At 42.0% G+C, this 20,330-nt stretch overlaps 1 protein-coding gene across 18 annotated transcripts in view; it reads right to left on the bottom strand.

Moving 5' to 3' along the window:
* The window catches only part of TRIM2 (tripartite motif containing 2), a 118,158-nt gene that overhangs the window by 34,390 nt on the left and 63,438 nt on the right, over positions 1 to 20,330 (bottom strand). For 11 of the 18 annotated variants that reach the window (XM_052777504.1, XM_052777484.1, XM_052777494.1 and 8 more), the window contains 2 exons: positions 7,106 to 7,287; positions 4,726 to 4,963 (listed from right to left, as the gene is read on the bottom strand). In XM_052777504.1, coding sequence (XP_052633464.1) covers positions 4,726 to 4,963; positions 7,106 to 7,239 — 372 coding nt within the window. In that variant the 5' untranslated portion in view covers positions 7,240 to 7,287. Of the gene's footprint in view, positions 1 to 3,923; positions 3,991 to 4,725; positions 4,964 to 7,105; positions 7,288 to 11,958; positions 12,332 to 14,356; positions 14,466 to 20,330 lie in introns of those variants that run through there. The other 7 variants (XM_052777539.1, XM_052777558.1, XM_052777512.1 and 4 more) reach the window with 4 other exon arrangements.

Below are 20,330 nucleotides of genomic sequence, written 5' to 3'. Positions count from 1 at the left end.
CTCAGAAAAAAACATTTGCCTGAACCCCTCTTTTCCAAATTGAAGAGAGCTCTTGGGCAGGATATACTATGGCATCCAACCCTGGCTTCAGCTGTATTTCCACTGAAGTCAACAAGAAGATTCCCATCAGCTGTAATGAAAGGTGAATTAATACCCACTGGTTCTGAAATCCCATCCACTAACTCCCACCTTAAACCAGATCAGCATATTTCAGCAGAGTGATCTAATTAAAGACCCATGCATATCTTCACTACTGTAATTTAACTGAATTTACAGAAACTTTTTAATTTGCATAATCAAGGATGCAGGTACTTCTGAAATAGATTTTGCAAAGCCAAAGCACACTAATTCCAGCCCTTCAAAGTTCAGGTCTCAAGAAAAAGGCTCTCACCCATCACAAGCTCCCCTTCTCTAAAATCATATTTGAATAATCACATTGTTCATCCTCTGGTTTCTATTTGTTTGAATTAAAAGAGCAGTTCAGAGAAAAAGGATGAGTCTGCTCTTTGCCAGCCTCCTTCCTCATCTCACACACATGCTTAATTCCTCTGTCCCAGGGCTAGTGTGTACCTTAGCTTTGTATGTTTTGGCTTTTAGAAGAATCTAAGTTTGGATTACCTGAAGGCACTTCCCAGATATCTGGTAAAATTTAGAATGTGGGGTTTTGTTCTCCCCAGTCATAGCTTTTGCCTTACCCATGCAGTAAACCTGAAAGTTTTAAGCAAATTTTTTTAAAAGTTTTGTAAGATTGTCATGACTTAAACATGCTTACATACAAGTGAACCACTCAAATCCCTTGTATGACTTTCCAATTCAGTCAGATATGATTGTATCAGTCACACTATTGCTTCCTAACTGTATTACATGTTCCTTGTGAGGCAGAACAAAATTACACCAGCAGTGAGCTCAGTTTTTCAGTTGTAAGGCTCATGAAGAGTCTAACCCTGACATTCTGGGTTTTTTTATTTAGCCTCAGTGACACACTGAATATTGCAGAGTACAGAAGAAATTAGATTACACTTTAATGGGATACACGAGTAAGTGACATGGTGGGAAGTAGAGAGGTGAGGTGAAAAAAACAGGTTTAAAAAGTATGTTATGAAGTCACTTCATCAGAATATCAAGGATAGGTGCTTTTTTATTTTTCTAAAAGAAGCATACAGGCAGTAAGCAACACCTGCACAAGTTCAGGAAATGTTTTTCTAGACAAGATCTTATACCTGTCAAGCTGCCAAGCTATTCTGGGATCTTTTGAGAAAAAGCTAGTCAAAGATAAGGCATGCTCTCTTGTTACATGCATTTAATTTAATATTGGGTAGGCTCTCTTGTTAACACTTTTGTGCTGGTTTTGGCAGGGATAGAGTTAGTTTTCTTCATAGTAGCTGGTATAGGGCTAAGTTTTGGATTTGTGCTGAAAACAGTGTTGATAATGCCGAGATGTTTTAGTTACTGCTGAGCAGTGCTTACACAGAGCCAAGGCCTTTTCTGCTTCTCACCCCACCCCACCAGTGAGGAGGCTGGGGGTGCACAAGAAGTTGGGAGGGGACACAGCTGGGACAGCTGACCCCAACTGACCCAAGGGATATTCCAGACCATATGATGTCATGCTCAGCAGATAAAGCTGGGGGAAGAAGAAGGAAGGGGGGGATGTTCAGAGTGATGGCGTTTGTCTTCTCAAGTAACGGTTACGTGTGATGGAGCCCTGCTTTCCTAGAGATGGTTGAACACCTGCCTGCTGATGGGAAGTGATGAATGAATTCCTTGTTTTGCTTTGCCTCCGTGCATGGCTTTTGCTTTCCCTATTAAACTGTCTTTATCTCAGCCCACGAGTTTTCTCACTTTTACCCTTCTGATTCTCTCCCCCATCCCACTGTGGGGGAGGTGAGAAGTTAGTGAGCAGCTGTGTGGGGCTTAGTTGCTGGCTGGCCTTAAACCATGACAACTCTACAGGCAGAAAATACATTGCACCTGTAAAAGCATGGATCCTAGACTCTGGGCTGACTTTCATTTCAAATTCAAATAAAACTCAAGCATGGACTTTTCAGGAAGGGTGACTGCAAAGAGGCTACACCACTCATTATATATTATGAAGTAAAGGACCTGGAATTTCACAGCCTTCCCTGTCCTGGCTGTTGTACCTGCCCCTAAGTGATTGTAGATCAATGTTTCCAAACCAGGATGCTTATATCCAACAAGAGCTGCAGGTGTTTAGCAGCTGAGAATAAAGCCAATCTTATTCTAATGTGTAGGTGGAAGACAAGAATCTTCTGTTAGGTTCAAAAGTTCCATAACAGATGTGCCCTATTGCCCCGATTTAACAAGAACATATATTTTTGCTCTGTGTTGGGTGAATATGAGGAAGCATTTGTTTATAGTTCAAGCACAGGAAACCATCTCTCATGTTAAGATACTACAAGCTAAGTTTCATTTTTCATAAGAACACACACAACAAAGATGCCACAACAGAGAATGAGAGGATGTGCACAGAAGGAATAGGATACACACACACATGTGGAAAATGTAAGTGGTGGGAATAAGAGACCAACTAGAAGGGAAAGTATCTAATCTACATGGCCTGAGGGAGGCTAAGTTTCTAGCAGACAGGCAAGCCAATGAGAAAGTATCTGCCCATCAGTTTCTATCTGATTTTAATCAGAGAGGTTTAAATCCAGCATGGCTGGAAAGATTGAAAAAACTTGTTTAAACAGAAGCTTATTTCCAAGCTAATACAAAGAAAATCTGGTAATATTTAAATGAAATATACTTGATGCAAATTTTTCCCTTGATAGTAAAAATACAACGGGTCTGACCCTACCCCAAGCAATACGTAAAAAAATAATGGAGAGAGGATTGAATGCAGAATGACTGCTGGCTCTGTGAAGGCATTCTCCTCCAGCTACCACCTCAATCCTCCCTCACTCCCTGAAGCCCCCAGCAAAGCTGCTAGCAGCCAGGCACTTGCCACACAGTGCCCTCATGCTGGGTACACATGAAGCCAGCAAAAGCCCATTTCCTCATTCAGGCCTAAAGTGCCCAGAACTTTGCCCTACACACCCTGCACTTCATCCAGACCCACCTGGCCAGCCTCAAACAGGTGAACCCAAAGCTTATCTCAGCTCCTCCCATCACAAGGACTAATGTGTGCACTTTAGCTTTTAATTTCCTAGCTCCACAAAGCTTTAAATTGGAGTCATCCTCAGCCTGTCCCCAACCCTCCCAGATACTTACTGAAGCAAGAATATATTCCCATCACACACTACTCAGCATCCTAAAAGGCATGGTGTGTTTCAAGGCAAGCCAAGTAAGTTTGGTTCAGAGGACTTGCAAATCCACCTTTCCCTAGAAAGGAATTCTCAGAGAGGTACAAGGTGACATATTTTTAATTGCAGGCAAACCAGTTTTTTCTAAGCACACCCAAAGAATCATCAGCTGATAATGTAAAATGCAAAACAAGTAACATCTTCATTTTGACTTTTTTCTGCATTTCATAATCAAATGGCTCCTATCACGATTGCTATGTCATAAAAGAACTATGATTCATTTTAAGGAGAGCCAATAAAATGCAAATAAAAACTAGGAATGTATTAATCAGTAACCACTACACACACATAGGTATAGTACACATTAAAGAAGTTACAACAGTTACTCATTAATCAGAGCATCCACCTAATTCCAGGAGGTCAGTAAAGGAAAGGGAACTGAGCTGTTCCCCTCTAAGAGTAATCACTACCTATCAACTGAATTAATCCTATGCAACCGATATACCTAAACTGAGTACCAAATAAAACAGTCCCCAGAAAGTTGTCTTGAAATACTGGCAATATTTCTTGGCTTGCATAGAAGCACAGCACTCAGTTTGCAACACAGCATCGCTCAGCTTTTACAACACAGAATCGCTTAGCTTTGCAACGTGGTCTACTTACATGTTTGCATAAGCCTGGCTATGAGACAGGAGCTCATATGCCTACCATGAAGCCACACAGGTTAACACTGAAAACTGTGAAGTAAGCAGAGTTAGAGCTATTCTTGTAATAATCTAGGAATACTTACTCATTTGGGGGTACTTGCCAATGAATACACTGATATGATTTGAGGGTGTATGTGGGGGGATGCTGGGCAAAAAGTAGGTGGAGGAAAAAAACAAAGCAGCCTTCAAGGACTGATATATGAGATGCACAAAACGCTGCAGATAAACAGAAGCTGTCTTTTTCTAGCCTGTGCACCCTGAGCACCCAAAGCACCCTGAACTAGGACACCCTTTTATTTGGCTGCATGTTAATATGCTCACATAGCTTTTGGTACTACCTCAGTGTGCAGGTCAGTTAAGCTTATAAGATCCCTGCCACATACTGCCTAAACAAGCACACAGGTTCCCATGGCAATAGCTGATTCTACAAGCAAGAGCTATGGAAACCCATCTCAAAGAGGCAAACGCACAAGGTTCAGTGCTTGCAGGACAACAGTTTTGACCAAATGTGCTAAAAGACAGTATCATCCAAGATGATTGGTAAGATGAAATAATATCCTGACTACTTTAAGATGCCCCACTAAGACCATCTGAGTTAATTTTAAGAATCACTTGTTTTTTATTGACATATTATAAAATCAAAGAACTAGTGTGATTCCAATTCCCCCACTATTTTTTAGAACAAAATACCCATGACAAACCAGACCAGTCAGTACATATCTGTACCTGTACATACCACAGGAGTTCATCTCACTTACATTTCCATCATGATTGGGGCAGGAGAGCGGTTTGCCCGCAGCAACAGCGGTGACAGTCTCCAAGATGGAGGACTCTTCAATGCTGTTGTCTGGCGTTCGTTGCAGGACATCCATCAGGTTGGTGATAAAGAAGTTGTTCTGGAGTGCAGAAACCCCTTTCTCTGGCAGAATGGAGGTCTGGCGGCACACGGGGCAAGAAAGGGTTAAGCTATGGGCTGGAATGTAATTCTGTAAGCACCTATGAGGAAGGGAGGTAGAAGGGGAGAGAGAGGCAAAGTATCATCAAAGAGGAAAAAAACTCCCTTCAGTTTAAGAAGTGGTTTGAAATAGTGCTACCCCTACTTATAAAAGGAAAGGTACACCACCAGGCTTCAAAAGTAAAAGTGGTTATGGGGATTTTTTTTCCTTTAAACCTTTTTTCCTCTGCCACATGAAAAAAGGTTCAATAAGCTGACATCATTATGAGAGTTATGTGCCTTTCTTTGAGATATTTGTGCAGAGAGGATCCATGCTTCCAGACATCTACTGCATCCTGCTCAAAGGATAGTAAAAATGATAAACTATCAGATAAAGTTTGACAGACATGAAGTTATTGCATCAAGTATTTGAGCCTGTGTCTTTAACGGACTAACCGGTGGTTGACCCTTGCCTTTCCAATAGAATCTCCTTTATTAACTTGTATTTCTGGGTTTCATGTTTCAGAGCTAAAACCTGGTCCCAATGAAACCAATGGAAATTTTTGCATGTATTTCAATTAGGAAAGTTATTTGGCAGTTAGCCAGAGTCAACAGAGCTCTCTTTATTACATAGAGAAGCATGTCCTAGGTTATCACAGTTTATGTTAAGGGCAGTTTGGGAGGAGATTTTTGTTTGTTTGTGTTTGATTTGGCGAGGGGGGGTAGTTGTGGGTTTTTTTAGAAAAAGTAAATTTCACAGAATATAAATCTGACACAAAAATTCTATGATCAACAACGTGCAGCAGACTGGCCTAGGTGACAGTTAGTGCCACTTTTGGCCTTGAAAATCAAGTTAACAGCTGCTGGGCATGCAACATCCAACTGCAACTGGCAATTCAGTATAGTCCTGTAAGCACAGAAAGCTTTGCAGAATGCAGTTCTTAAGGGGAGCGGTGCTACACCAAATTCCTCATGAGATGCCAACCAAGAAAGTGTGACCTCACACAGCTACGCAGCTCTTATCCTCTTCCAAGGGCTTTCCTTCCACCACTCTTCATCATCCCTTGGCAGCTCTCCTCTTGACCCCCCAGTAACGGCTCTGTGAAAGGACAGCTTAGGCTTTGCACATCAGCAGTACACTGGAAGAGTTCTTCCAGCCTCTCTCCATAACCAGATCAGCGCAAGAGGATTACAGTGAAAACCAGAAGCTGACCTTAGGATTTACACATGAACTGAAGTCAAGAAACTTAAGACATGGTGGTGAAAATCTTGACTTCACTGACTTCAGTGAGAGTTTCACTGCTGACTTCAGCAAAGTTGGGGTTTCCTATTCTTCTACAAAAGACCAGTTCATCTGACACACTCAGAGATCCACAATTTTTCTTGCACCCTGTGCAAAATTAGATATGCACACCACAAGTCTAAGAGGTGGAAATCTCGTTAACTAAATGTTCACCAAAATACCATTTATTAAAATTCTCCTGCCATTCAATATATAATCCAAAGAGATGCATCCCATCATCAGAAAAAGAACTCGAACCAATAATTCTTCAGCTAACTTTTCTGCAGATGCTGTATTTTCTCCACCATTTGATGGATAATATAACTTTAGAGTATCACCAAGTATATTCAATTCATTCAGCTGAACAGAGTAGAAGGTGGGTTCCTGTTTTATCACATGTCTTTTCAGAGAGTTTTTCCAGTTCAGTCAACCAAGCTGCAGAATAATGAAGACATTTAATCACAGGTTATTAATAATGTATATATCATGTCTAACCCTTGGACATTAAAGGATGGGATAATTATTTCTCTGCTTAGTAAATCAACAAAGAAAGGGTTTTATTGTTTCTAATTATAGGCTAATCAGTATAAATTTGAGGCCATTAATTTGAGGTCCAAATTCTGCCTGCTGTCACCTTTCACATTGTTGTAACTGTATTCATTAGTTTCATTTGATTTACTTTTAATTTACTCTTGCATAAAGGGAATGTATTCCAAATATTCCACTACTGCCTCTTCTTCCTGCCTGCCACAAATAACAGTGTCTTTCCACATCCCTGTCTCTCCAGCCTTCCCAGGCTTTACCATGCCTTAACATGACATTTACAAGTAAAGACAAAAGTCCCCGTCCACTAAAGGATGCATTGTTCTGTGCTTGTTGCATGACACAAATACGTAGTTACCAGCATGAGGAAAGGACTTACCTCTCACAGAAAGTGTGCAGGCAGGGAAGTACTTTGGGGTTCTTGTAACGGTCCAGGCATATGCTGCAAATCAGAAACTGCTTGTCAATCTGACGGACCACAGGACTTGGGATGTTGGAGCCTTCACTGGCCATCCTAGACCACTGACATATGGGTCCTGTTCCCTTCTACCCTGCACACTGCTGGAGTGGGGTGGGGAAAAGAAGAAAATAAGAAAAATGGCTTATAAACTCCATGAAATAACAAAATCAACAACTAAAACACTCGTGTTTCATCCTTATGCAGGAATTCATATTTCAATACAAAACCAAAACAGTGAAGAATTAAACTTCTAAAATGGTTTGTCACTGATGAGAGCCTGGGAAACAGTCAGCCAAGTCTACAGCACCACACATACCACTTCTATCTGAGCAGGCATTCTGGAAAGGCACGTTGCCTCTGGACTGAAAGAGTTACAGAGGGCTGTCTGGTTTTAAAGAAATCCCACGATAGAAACATTCTTGCGCCAGTAGGTTCAGCCAGTGCTAACAAACATAGGATTTTTTACATCTACAGTACCACTGTAAAAATGCTTAAACTGGAACTGCGCCAGCCAGTCAAATGGCTGCGTCACAGCCAGAGTTTAAAAATGGTTCACCTAACAATTTTTTCCCTTATCGGTGCTGGTGTTGTCAAAGATACAGTAGGTTTGGACTCCAGGAAGCCCCCAAGAAGGAACCTGCAGAACCAGCCAGCCCCTGGGAAGGGAGCGCTCAAATTCTGCATCAGCAACAGGGGTGAGGTAGGTGAAGTGAAAATCCTCACAATAAGAGAAACTGAGCAAGGAGGAGGCAACTGATACCTACTGAGAATCAGCAAAGGTAGGGTGAAGGATACATGAAGCACATCCAAGTAATAAATGCAAGAAAAATGCCATTCTAGGCAGAAAGAGTAGTAAGAATCATGTTTCTAGGACTGAAGAGACTTCATAACTCTGGCATATAAAGCATAAAATAGAAGGGTAAGAAAAAAGTCTACTGACTGACAGAATTAAAATTGCAGGTTAAAGGAACGCCTGCAGGATTGGAACACCTCCTGTCCTGGAACAAGGCACAGGCAGAGAAAAACTTAGTTTCTTTTCAGCTGGAGGTACAGATTATAGACAACAGAATTAATATGTGGAAAGAGAAGACAGGGGAGGAAAAGGAAGGAAGCAACCTCAGAGAAAGGTAAACTGCCTGCTAACATAGTTCAGGAAAACCTGACAAGCAGAGGCCCTGGCAGGGTGACCCAGCAAGAATTCCTCTCCACCAGCGTTCCTAGCAGGCTGGAGCGCTGGCAGGCACAGGCTCACTCCCAGGGGAGCTGACCGCAGCGTCTCTGTCGCAGCACCCAGTTCTGCCAGTCCTCCTGCACCCACAGCGAAACAGGGGCTCCTCTTCTGTGTGAGCAGCGAGCCTAGTTGGGCTCCTTCACTGCAGGTACACTCCTGAGGTAGTAACTTCTTCCCCAGTTTTCTACCCCAGTTTTTAGTCATCCATTTCAGACAATTTAATATCTGGCTTGAGGGCAGTTCAGGTTTTCCAAAACAGAAATAACAAGCCCTCTGCCTCAGTGCTGATCACGTTCATTCAAAGGTCACTCAATTCCACAATGATTCGCGTGACCTGTAGTATTTTATCAGCAGCGTTACATCAAATCTTCTTCCTGTGCTGGATGCATGGCACACTAATCTGGCAGAGTTGAACTCATGCTGTTCTTCCTGAGCTGTGTATTTAGCCATACAGGTATGGTTTACTTAGTACGTTGAGCAAGTGGCTATTTCTAGGATAATGACAGTCATTATGGATCATGCTGTACTGACTTCCCTGATAACAGGCTCCTGGGGAATCACCTCTGTGCTAGCAAATACAGCAGCATAAAGTTATTCACAATTAAAATACCCAACAGCAGTAACTGACATTTAATTTGATGGAAAACACTTATGGCAGGCCCTTTTGTTTCCTTTTTTTCCCAAGAAAGGGGAATCTGCAAGGTTAAAAATTGCTATAATTCTCATAAAATATCATGTTTGTTCATGACCCAAAAATGCATGATTTCAGGATTGATCATTTGTTTCACTTTTTTCATGTCTTTCCCCACAGTAAGATAAAATGTGAATATTACATAAACACAAATTAATTTTACCTATTTAAATGCCATAAATCACACACAATAAACCTTAGGAGATCAATTAGGAACCCATGTTACTTCTTAAAAGCTTGAAGTAAAAATGTCTTTACAAGAAGTTGAACCAAAATATCTAGCTTTCACAAAATGGAGTAGAAAGAGCAGACTATCAAATATGCATTAATATATTCATGCATTTGGCAGCATAACATGTGGAACTTCAGTAATGTATTTCAAAAGAAAATTCATTTCACCACTGATGCAGCTGTGTTTGCCTCCCACTCTCCCTCTCCAAAAGTTAGGGGTGGGGACCCCAAAAAAAACAGGGAAGATAATCAGAAGCAGGAAGACTTCTTATCAAAAGCCGAGTTTCCAAACTGGACACCGATACATTATGAACAGTCTAATTTTTTTGTTATAGACTAAGCACAGACTATTGAAAAATAATGGTACTTAAGATATGAAAGAATAGGTCTCCAGTGAATGCTGCCTGTCATTTAACAGAAGAAAGTTCTCTAGCAACCAGATATTTTCAGTAATTTCATCTTTCCACCATCATGTATAGCTACACCAGCAAATAGCATTTGCACAAGGAAAACTCCTGCTGCCTGAAAAATTTCATATTGATTTCATCTGATCTTCATCTTAGTCTTTTACATTCCCCCAATCTCGTTGCACAATCAGGTGACTCTTACTGTTTCATACACAAAGCTCACGCCAGCCACTTTAATTTTCAAATGTTCACACTTTAAGCTTTGTCAGTGAAAGAAACCATTAACAATTCAGAAATAAGTGCTTTTAATATTTGATGTTTTGTCTGGAACGCAGCAGGCCGTGATTGTCATTTATCCCCTGAACTCACATAAATCAGGTTTAAAACATGCACCTGAAAATAGAATTTCATCAGTATGTTTCAAGCTTTGGCCACTACCTGGTACAACTTCTTACACAAGTGGTTAATTTCAAAAAGTTTTTTGAGTATGGAGTTTCCAGGATTCTGCAGCCTTTCTGAGCCAACTCCACCTTTGATGCAATTTTGATTAATGTGATGTAGCTACGAGAAGGATGATTTTGCCCATTGATTCAATCAAAGCAACTGTACAATCAAGGACTATTTGAGGAAAAGCTGGAGATTTTAGATGACGCTTTTGAATTTCACCAAAGACAGTATTTATGCTGATTTACTGCAGTGCTCGCAGCAGCTCCTCGAAACAGCAACGTAAGTTTCAGATTTATTAGCAGTTGGAGATTTTGCAAAGTGACACTATTTTTACAAGAAAAACATTCTTTTTTGTAGTAGTATCTTCTGAGCTCGGCAGCTGCCAGGGCTCTTTTTGGAGGTTCATTCTGTCTCAAATCTAATAAAGAGCAGCTGAAACACGAGCTTTGAAAGCAAGTATGAGAATCACTTCTCCATATGGTTACACTTCATAATTTAAACATGCAAAGCCAAAGGTTTACGAAACATTGCACCAAATGACATAAAACCCCACCCATTTACCTATAAGAAGCACACACTGGAAACCCAGTTCAGGTTTGCTAAATCAAGTGCAGAAAAGGGTTCTGAAACGTATACCCTTTGTCACCCCTTTGAGGCTCAAGGATTGTTATCTTTCCAGCCACCCCAAAAATAACATTGTTCTTTTTCCTTCTGCTTGGAGATATGACTATCAATTTTCATTCAAAATGTACTATAGAGCAAAGAAAGGAGAAAACAATGGCTCTCTAAGCTAGCAGAAAGCCTTGCCCTGCTATGCATGCATGCCTTCAGGAACAAAAGTCAGGGTGCGGCCCCACCCATATAAAAAGAACTTCCTATAGCATTAGAAAAGCAAAAAAAAAACCCCAAACCCCACAAAATGTTAGGGTACATCAAATAACAGTTCCAGAAGAGTTGTTTTAGTTGAATAGAGCCATGTAATAGGAAAGTGCACCCTTTCTACGGGTATCTTCAAATGACCTCTGGAATTCCTTAAGTTACCAAATTCTCTATTCGTTTCTGTGGCCCAGCTGAGAAAAAGCCATTGGGAAAACTTGTAACTGTCTGTTCAGTTCCCAGGATTTACTCCTAAAAGAGCAGAATTCTCTGCAGCTGATACACTGCTCTCACCGAACTCCACCCAGCCAGAGCTGCAACTAGCCTGAAAGTACAGCCTGAGGAGAACAAATTGCTTGCAGCTTGTTCATCCTCTTCTTATCAATGGAATTCACAACCCAGAGGGTCTATTCATGTATTATGAATGAATAGGTTTCCAATGGCAACGTTTCCAAAGGAACGGTTAGGCCTCGAGAGCTGTAAGAAAGGGTGGGGAACCTCAATAATGTTGCTTCAAGGATTGGGGGAGCTGGGGTTTAAAAGTCCTTAAAACAGATATATCCCCTGTCCACAGTCTTTAGAAATAAAGAACAGGTTCAAGCCATTTCTAGCAGCAGCCCCAAAATTAGCCGATACAGAACACACCGAGCAAATTAATAATCCTAACCACCACAGAGTCCACTTGTGTAAAAGGCTTGATAAGCTAAATTTGCATTCCTTTCTCTCCCACTCTTGCAATCAGCTTGGTGCCTTGTTTAAAACACAGCAACCCTCTTCATTCTTACAGCATGCAGAAGCATAATGAACGATCAGAGGCCAAAACAGAAGGAGCAACCCAGCAGCAGCCACCAGGAATAACACTGAGCAAACTTGAGCATTTGAGACCTACCCATCTTTGTAGAAAAATAGCTTAATCAGTGCAGTGCTGAGGATAAAATCCTTGCAGGGATGGAGCTGCAGTTCCGCAGTAATCCAAACGAACAAACCATCATCTGTTAATATTTCAAGCCTCATGCGCAAAACTGTTTAAGAATCCCTATCACAGCATAGTCATTATTAGATGCACAACAGATTTTGTGCTCTAAGGAATGACGCTCCATTCCACGAAGCGGACAGGTGGAAAGAAAAATGGAAGAATAAGAGGAGGCCCAGTGAAGTCGTCATGAATTTTTTTTTCCCCCGGGTCATTTACAAGTGGGAGACCCCTTCAGGATTCAAACCAATCAATCTTTATTTAGCACATCTTTTTCTCACTCAGCCTGTGTAGAAAGACTGCAGCAAATGGTGCAAGGGATTGTGGGATAGGGATGCAGCAGAGAGCTGCAACGAGATTCGCTGGGTTATTTTTTTTCCTCCCTACTCAGCAATCAGCTGTTTCGAGGCTCCGCGCAGGGCCATTGAATTTGGTCACCAGAATGTTATTACAGGATTAGCAGATGGAGACAGCTACCACTGTGCATCTGGCATGTCAATGCAGCTAAGAAATACATATGCAAATATTACTTGCAAATCGGAAAAAGGATTTAACTCCAAAGGCGAGAGTAAATATTATGTAACATCCATTACCAGGACAGTCACCGCAGATGAAGCAAAAGCACTTTCGTTTTTAAAGGAGATAAAGCTTACACTTAATGATTCCACTCTGATTTTTCCAGGATTCAGAGCGTTTCTTGGAACACAACTCTTCCCTGCTCCAACTTTCAGCAACAACAAAAGACCCCACAAACGCTCTTTGTCTCTCCAGATGTTTAAAGCAGAAGCAAAGAAGCTCTTCAGAAAGCTGTGCTACTGACACACAAACCAGCAGCAGTTTCTTCTACTACAGAGCTGCGTATTTGACCTGACTCAGACTCAAGTCAAATATATAAGGCAGCAATTAGTAAACTCATATTCAAGGAACGTGAGAATCAAAGCTAACAGTCGGTTCAACTTTTGTACAAACAGTAATGCAAACATGTATTCTCTTAGTTAATCTATTGACTTGTTTAAAAAAATTTAAAAATCACAGATCAATTCAGATTTTACTAGGCTATTACCAAAGGAAATAAGAAGAAATGTGGTGTCTGGTATTTTTCAGCTATGCAGAGAAGGTTGTTAAAAAGATGCTTGTGAATACACAGACACTACTGAAGTAAAGCAACATAGAATTAGCTTTGTCTTCCAGTGTAACAGCTGGTGGGTTTTGCAGACAAGGTAGTATTTGCATCTCTAAATAGAGTGTATCTTTTCTTTTGAAAAAACAAATCATATGCAAGTATTTCAGCTAACTGAGGCTAACAAAGCTTCCCACAAATAAAAGGACACAAAGGTCCATTTGCATCAAGAAGAAAAAATGTGGGGTTTAAACACTGTCTGTGCTACTCTGACTTAATTAGGACAGATACGGTTATTTCAGAAGTTTAAAATGTTGTCCTAAGCTCTTTAAGCACAGTTTCCAGAATATAATATTTATTCCATTCTTGGACTGATGAGGTAAATAGTATTAATAATCATTTAGCATGACTGAAATGTAATCTAAATTCCTGTTAAAAATATAGATTCTGCATACATAATTTACTTTCCACTTGGCAATCATTTAGCCAGATTGGTTTTATGCATCAGGCAGATCCAGCCTGGTTTCCCTGGGTAATGCCCACAGGGCAAAAGCATGTTGTAATCCAGTTTATAACCTGAAATGAAACATCAGGCAGCATGTGTGTGTGTGTGTGTTAGGATTCCGGGTGCTTGTGCCAAAATACTGCTCCTCTGATTCTCTCAACATGTGCTGAACTCTGTCAAAGAAGGAGAACAAGGTATGTTTCATTTTAGCTCTAACATTCAGCAGGTCAGAAGAAGCAGGCATCTGCACAGCAGGATTCACAGTTTAAAAAAAGGCCAGAGATTTCAGGCACATTTTTGGAGGGGTGGGTTTTTATGTTTCATTGGGGGTTTTTTTGTTTTCTTTTTAAACTGTCTAGAGAACCCCCATTGCAAAGAGCAAGCAACATATTTCACTCCCACAACAAGGAGATCCGAGGCCTTTTGTTTCTGCCACTGGAACAAAGACACACTTAAAACAAAAATCAAGAGAGAAAATTCAGGAGTGGCACCCCCAGAGCCAAGGTGGAAGACTCTCGGACAGAAGCATGCAGACATCACTTAGCTGCTTGCTTTTCCTTGCTCATTTCAAGCATCAAATCTACATACACTAAAACAGAATGACAAGCATTGCTCAAATTACTATTTCCATTTACAGTCAGTAGTAAGAACTACATATCCCTCAAAACAGAACAGAACCCATAACATACCTCATGGCCAAAGAAGACTGCAGGAGTCACAGCTGCAGCCACTCTCACAGGGATCTACACCTCCAAATGAGAGATTGCTTCAAAGTGCAGTTCTCATAATTAACTCTCAAAAGCTGCCTGCTGACAACGAGCTGATATTCTGTAAATAATCCTGCTTCTTCAGGAAAACAAAAGTGTGGTACTGTGGCAAGGAAAATGAGACAAAGTCATAGCATTTCCCTTGAGATTTTTGTTCTTACATGTGGAATGTTGATATGTGGGTTTCTTCTCCCTAGTGAAGAGGAAATGGACTTGTAGCTCAGTGAACAGTCTCGCACTTTATCCCCACAGCAGTCACTACCAGCCTGTTTGAAATAGGTTTATTGTATGTGTATGTCTTTTGAGTTGGGAGATGGGAGTGGGGGCTGTTGTTATGTGCTTGGTTTTGGTTTTGTTTTTTTTTTAAAAGAACAGGCTAGTTTCCCTCAGAAATTTGCTGCAGTCGTTGCTGCTGACTTATCTGCGTCACTGCTGACTAGTGGAAGTAAGTTCTGGAGAAGAAAATACATAGCACATGCTATCTTCATAGTGCCATGGAAGAGTGATCTAGCCCCTGTTATCATCCCCTGTAAATGTCATGGGTTTTGAATAATTTATTCTTTTCCCTGTTCTGAACACAACCTGAATTCATATTCTTAGGGAGCCCATAAATAGTAAGTTGCCAAAAAATGTCACAGCTAATTTACAGACCATAGGTAGATATTGGTATATCCTTCCCTAATATTAAATAATTCATCCAAACACTCCAGGTTAAGACTAATGGTCTGCACTGAAGCCTGTATAAATTGACTGAAGGGAGAGTACTCTAACTCAGCCTGCTGTACAAAAGGGATTTTAAGGTCAGCAGAAAAAAAATTATTGGGTTAGGCCAAACTAAATGGCCAGCTAATACAGTCCTGGCAATTAAGACTGACTGGAAAATAAGAGGTGGGAGAGACCAGAAATCAATTACCCAAAGCCAGCATGCTGGGAACGAGGGCTAGTTTGGAAACACAAATATGGGAGAGGATGGGCTGTTACAGCCATCGCTCAGCTCCACGTCCTTAATTTGACCCTGGCGCCAGGAAAGCAAGTGGGGGAAACAACCAAGCTCTGTCATTGTGGGACCATGCCCACACCACGAATCAAGGGGCCTTAGTCATCCTCATGAGACAGCAGCGGTGGAGGCATCTTTACCTTTCCCCACTGCAGCTGTGCACCCATGCAGACGCAGCAGCTCCCACAGAGCTCCCCACTGCAGCTGTGCACCCATGCAGACCCAGAGCAAGTGCAACTTCCAGCCCTGACTCTGCATTCTCCAATTGCCCAGGCTGTAGCTCACATGAGATGGGAAGAGCCACAGCTTCCTCCCACTGTGGGCTTGTAGCTAGAGGGCATGTCTACCCTGAAAGGAGCTCTGCTAGGTCCTGGGTCCTCCCCACCAGCCACAGCCTGGAGCCACGATCACTCCCCCATCTTGTGATCCAGTGGAGCAGATGCTTTTCCCCAAAGCTTGTGATGCAACACATGGCTTGTCATAGCCAGGGAGGCAAAGAACTTGAAAGGTTTGCCTGGGATGTAATGCTGGGCTGCTGGAGACCTGCCCAGCCCCCCCAGCACTCGTCCTCCTACGCCTTTGCCACCTTATTCTATTTCCTTCTACCTTCTGCTTACACCTAGTTTAGCTTGCTAAGGTTGCTGTTTTTGTAGCACAACTGCAGCCAGGCTGGGACAGCCTGGCCTCCCTGCTCAGCCAGCCCAAGCTTGGCTGATGTGACTACATTCCCTGCCTGTCTCCAGCACTGATTGTTGCAAGTCAGGCAGCACCAAACTCAAACTGCTTTTCTCCCCTCTGTGTTATTCTTTCTCTTTCCCCTTTTGGGTATTTGCCATTGAGGTGGCAGGGGCAGGCATTATGGTCACCAGAAAGAAGTTCTGTATTCTGGCATTTCTTCTGCATGGCAATGGGCTCACCTTCAGTAACGCTGTCAGATGTTGATGCAATGAATTAGATTTCTTTTAAAAGCTTTCAACTGCTAAAGGCACAGGAATAACAGGAGTAGAAGCCACTGCTATAAATGAAAGACTTGCTTAATAGTTTTACATGTTTAATGCTTTGTTGCTTTTTTCTCCTTTTTGTCAGTCTGTAATCAAAGCTTATAACACAGTGAACACCTGAAATACATGGGTGGGCCTCTTAAGACATCAACATACTAGTGCTTTGTACTCCAATTTGTAGAGGAGGGAAGGGTTGTGGCTGGTATCTAATATCCCCTTTTCTTCTCTTTCCCCATCCCCACAACTTCTGCCTGCCTCTGCAGTACCCCTTCTCCACCAATCTTTGGTGGTGCAATAGTCCTGCCACCATCACCAAAGACCCCATCTCCCACCTGTCCTGTCCTTGGATGGAGAGGGGACCTGCTGGTGGCTGCCCTGCACACACCAAGGGACAAGACTGGCAGGTTAGAACTTGTGTGGCCACACAGTCATCGCTCAACTGAGATATTTGTCTGTCTGAGGTTTTCAGGACCTCATTTTGGGTCAGGGCCTTGAACAATAAATTCACTTGGAGCACACTGGATTTACTGCCCTTGCAAGGACAATTTGAGTGCTTGCAGTGGAAGTCCACGGATCCCCAACCAAATGGCCAACGTTCTCACAAATGAGATTTCAGAGACGAGTAGGAAATGAGGGGAAAAGGGCATGCCAAGGGAAATGATAGGATTAAACTGTCACATATCAGGTTAAATGACAGCCTCAGAGCTGTCATTTAGGGCTCTTCCCACATTTAATAAAATGTCATATTCTCAGGTGAGCTATTAAAAAAAAATACCTGCAGTGAGGTAGGTCCAAGTAATTATTTCAGGGGCTAGATGTTGTGCAAGCCTAAGTAAAAGGATTTTAAATTGTACACTCCAAAGCAGCAAGTCAGAGTATCTATACTGAACCCCCCCTACCCTGATTAACTACCTAGTGCTGCTAACATCACCCTTACAACTGTACATTTTTTACTCTTTAGGCCTACCTATTTTGTTAATGCTGACAGGTCTCTGTTCAGCCTTTATAGATACACAGGCTCAAATAAAAACAAGCTGAACTGACAAATAATTAAAACTGCACATCGAATCACTGCTGCTTCCATAAACATCTGCTCTGAAATGCTACTTGAAATAAAAGTGCTCCATGGAGACTCCGTACTAATCACTGTTAACCCCTCCAGGCACAGGATAACAGGCAGTACAGATAAAAAGCAGGAGGTTGAGCAGGGATCTATTTGGGAAGAGGTCCCTGGCCTTTTCTACATACTGTTAGATATAAGGTACATTGAAAAATGCTGTAGGCATTTTCTTCAGAGTTGCTGAGTAATGGCAAAAAAAGTAAAAGCAAGCAGGAAATGCTCAGTGCTTTTGCTACTGAGCTGTGTGGTGAGGATTGAACTGCTCGGAGACCATCCCCTCCACTCCCTCCTGAGACACTCCTCTGGATCTGCCCCACGCTGCATCTCCACTTGATCTTACGGTTCTGCTACTCTCCCTTTAGGAGAGGTGATATACATCAGGTACTGCAGCTTAGTCATGTATTCTCTGCTGACCACTGCAAAGTAAAGTTTCTCTGCTTCTGTTTACTTCAGTAGGATTTTGTTGAACTAGCACAAAGGTCAAATCAGCAAGTGAGAACGCAGCACCCAGCAATCACCACATGCCATGTAACTTCTTCACAAAATCAACTTAGAGGCTGCCAGCCCATTAGAATTTTTTTCTTGCAACCTTCAAAATCCCACTTCCCAGCAGATACAGCATACGGAAAATAAACTGCGAGAAAAAAAATAGGTGTTTCACAGCAAGAAACAGCAGATGGAATCTACGCGTTAAAAAAGCAAACAATGGAGGCAGAAAGCGAAGGAATTCACGTTGTCTTAGTGCACAGCACACAGCAGATAGGGTGCCTAAGCAGGTTTCTGCCAAAAACACATCTCAGGAGAGGGACTAAAAAGGAGGGGAAGGAAGAGCCCCTCTCCAGCCTGTGAGCAGGCTGAATTGGGGCTCACACCCTCTGCAGCACTTACATTGTTTAAAAGATGAAATATTGGTTGCTGCAATTTCCCTTAGCTTTTGCACAGTACCCACCTCATTTTCTTGTCCGGAGCTCAGCAGCGATGTTACCTTCTATGTCTGCTAAGTCTTCTGAACTGAAATGTCTTTCAAAAACACATTGATATGTCTAAACATTTGTATCGTCCTTGGTTTCAGAGAAAACCTTGCTCAAGCGTTAAGTGGCAGGCAGAGGTTTACCCAGGCAGGCTCTTAATGTTGGAAAAAACGCAACACTGAACTTTAACAAGTAGGTAAACACATAGCTGCATACAGCAGGTAGTCTGGCAGCACCAGCAATAGTGAGAAACAATGTCAGAACAACCTTGACAAAAGGAGCTCTGTGGGTTTTAACAATGGTTGTAGGCACAGGAACTGAACCGACCAAACAACAGTAACAAAATCCATCTACAGCTCCCGTGGCGCACAGAGCCTGAGCGTGTCAGCTGCGATGCCGTGTCCTCCTTCTCCGCACTTACAGGGTCACTTCGTTTGACTTAGCAGTAGCCAGCTCCAGCAGTTCAAAACCTGGAAACACCCAATGGCTGAACTTCACCCAGTAAACACGTCTTTCCAGTTCTCAGCAAGGACACTCATTTGCTGATTGCATGCCAGCGCTCCTATTTAAAGAACTGTTGTTACAGGAAAAAGCTGAAACCTTTCTACAGCAGAGACAGAGTGGTCCCCGTATCTTGTGCCTTATCTGCAGAAATGCATCGATTCCCAGTATGTGTTTCCACAGCGGAGTTTCACTATAGCCACAGTAAGATGCGGTTATCTGACTGCAAAGCTGTGAGCAGGCTGGCTCTCCAGACAGTCCTAGTGGCCCCTTCTCAGGGCCTACCAAGCAGTTACTCTGGCTCAGCCCAGGTTTTCCTCAAGCCTTTTCCTTGAGGTACAGGGTTTTATACCTGACACAAGCTGCAAGGAGCAGCAGTAGTAAAAGCTGTCCACCTCCATCCTTCATTCATCTCCAAAAATATCTCTCCTAAGCTTTCTCTTAGACATCTCTTCCAGGTTCTCATCATGCAGGGCAGGTTCAGGCTAGATGCCCAAGGCTCCTACAGGGGCATTGCCAGGCTGCTCGTAAGCAAATGCCCAGCACTGACATACGTCACACTTCTGCAAAAATTACATTCTCAGAAGACCCTCATACATATCTTCCTGCCTGAATATCAATCTTTTTAACTGACATCACAGCTTATGAAGGAACAGCTAATGAAAGAGGAGGAAAATAGAACCACTCATACGACACAATTTTAAGACTCTCCCAAGCTGAACTGGGATACACAGTACATTCATTTCTATATGAAAATACATCCATTTTACTTTACAGGAAAACCAGCACATTTTTGAGTGCCTGAAAAGCAAATTAGGAAACAGTCTAGAAAACGATAACCATGTGAATGCAGCTGTATTTTTAAATAAAAAAAAGCACTTGGAAAAAACATTGGCATCAGGACAGCTAAAAACAATATTGTCTTAAATCAGCCACATTATCATTTGGATTGTGATAGCACGTGGAAATCTCTTCCAAGTGCCAGAATCCCACTGTGATAGGCACCAGCTACATAGAACACAGATCCTGTGCAAGCATAGGTAGCCCATATCTTAACACCTCACACAATTCAACTATTGCCATTTAACCATATCTGTGACATTAAGTACCTTTTTACACTATGAAATAAGTTTTCAAAGCAAGCCATTAATTTGGATAAGGGCTATTTTTGTAAAGGAAGAGGTACAAGATAGTAGCTTATATAGCCTGAATCTTTTGCAGTCAGAGAACAGGAGCAGATCTTAGCATCCTCTTCCCCTTGCAAATTCTATAAGCAGATATAAGAACTGCCTGACACTTTAGAAGT

Source organism: Harpia harpyja, chromosome 2, assembly GCF_026419915.1.
Source record: "Harpia harpyja isolate bHarHar1 chromosome 2, bHarHar1 primary haplotype, whole genome shotgun sequence".
NCBI lineage: Eukaryota > Metazoa > Chordata > Aves > Accipitriformes > Accipitridae > Harpia > Harpia harpyja.
The sequence above is the reverse complement of the archived record's forward strand: the minus strand, read 5'-3'. Positions and strand labels throughout refer to the sequence as shown.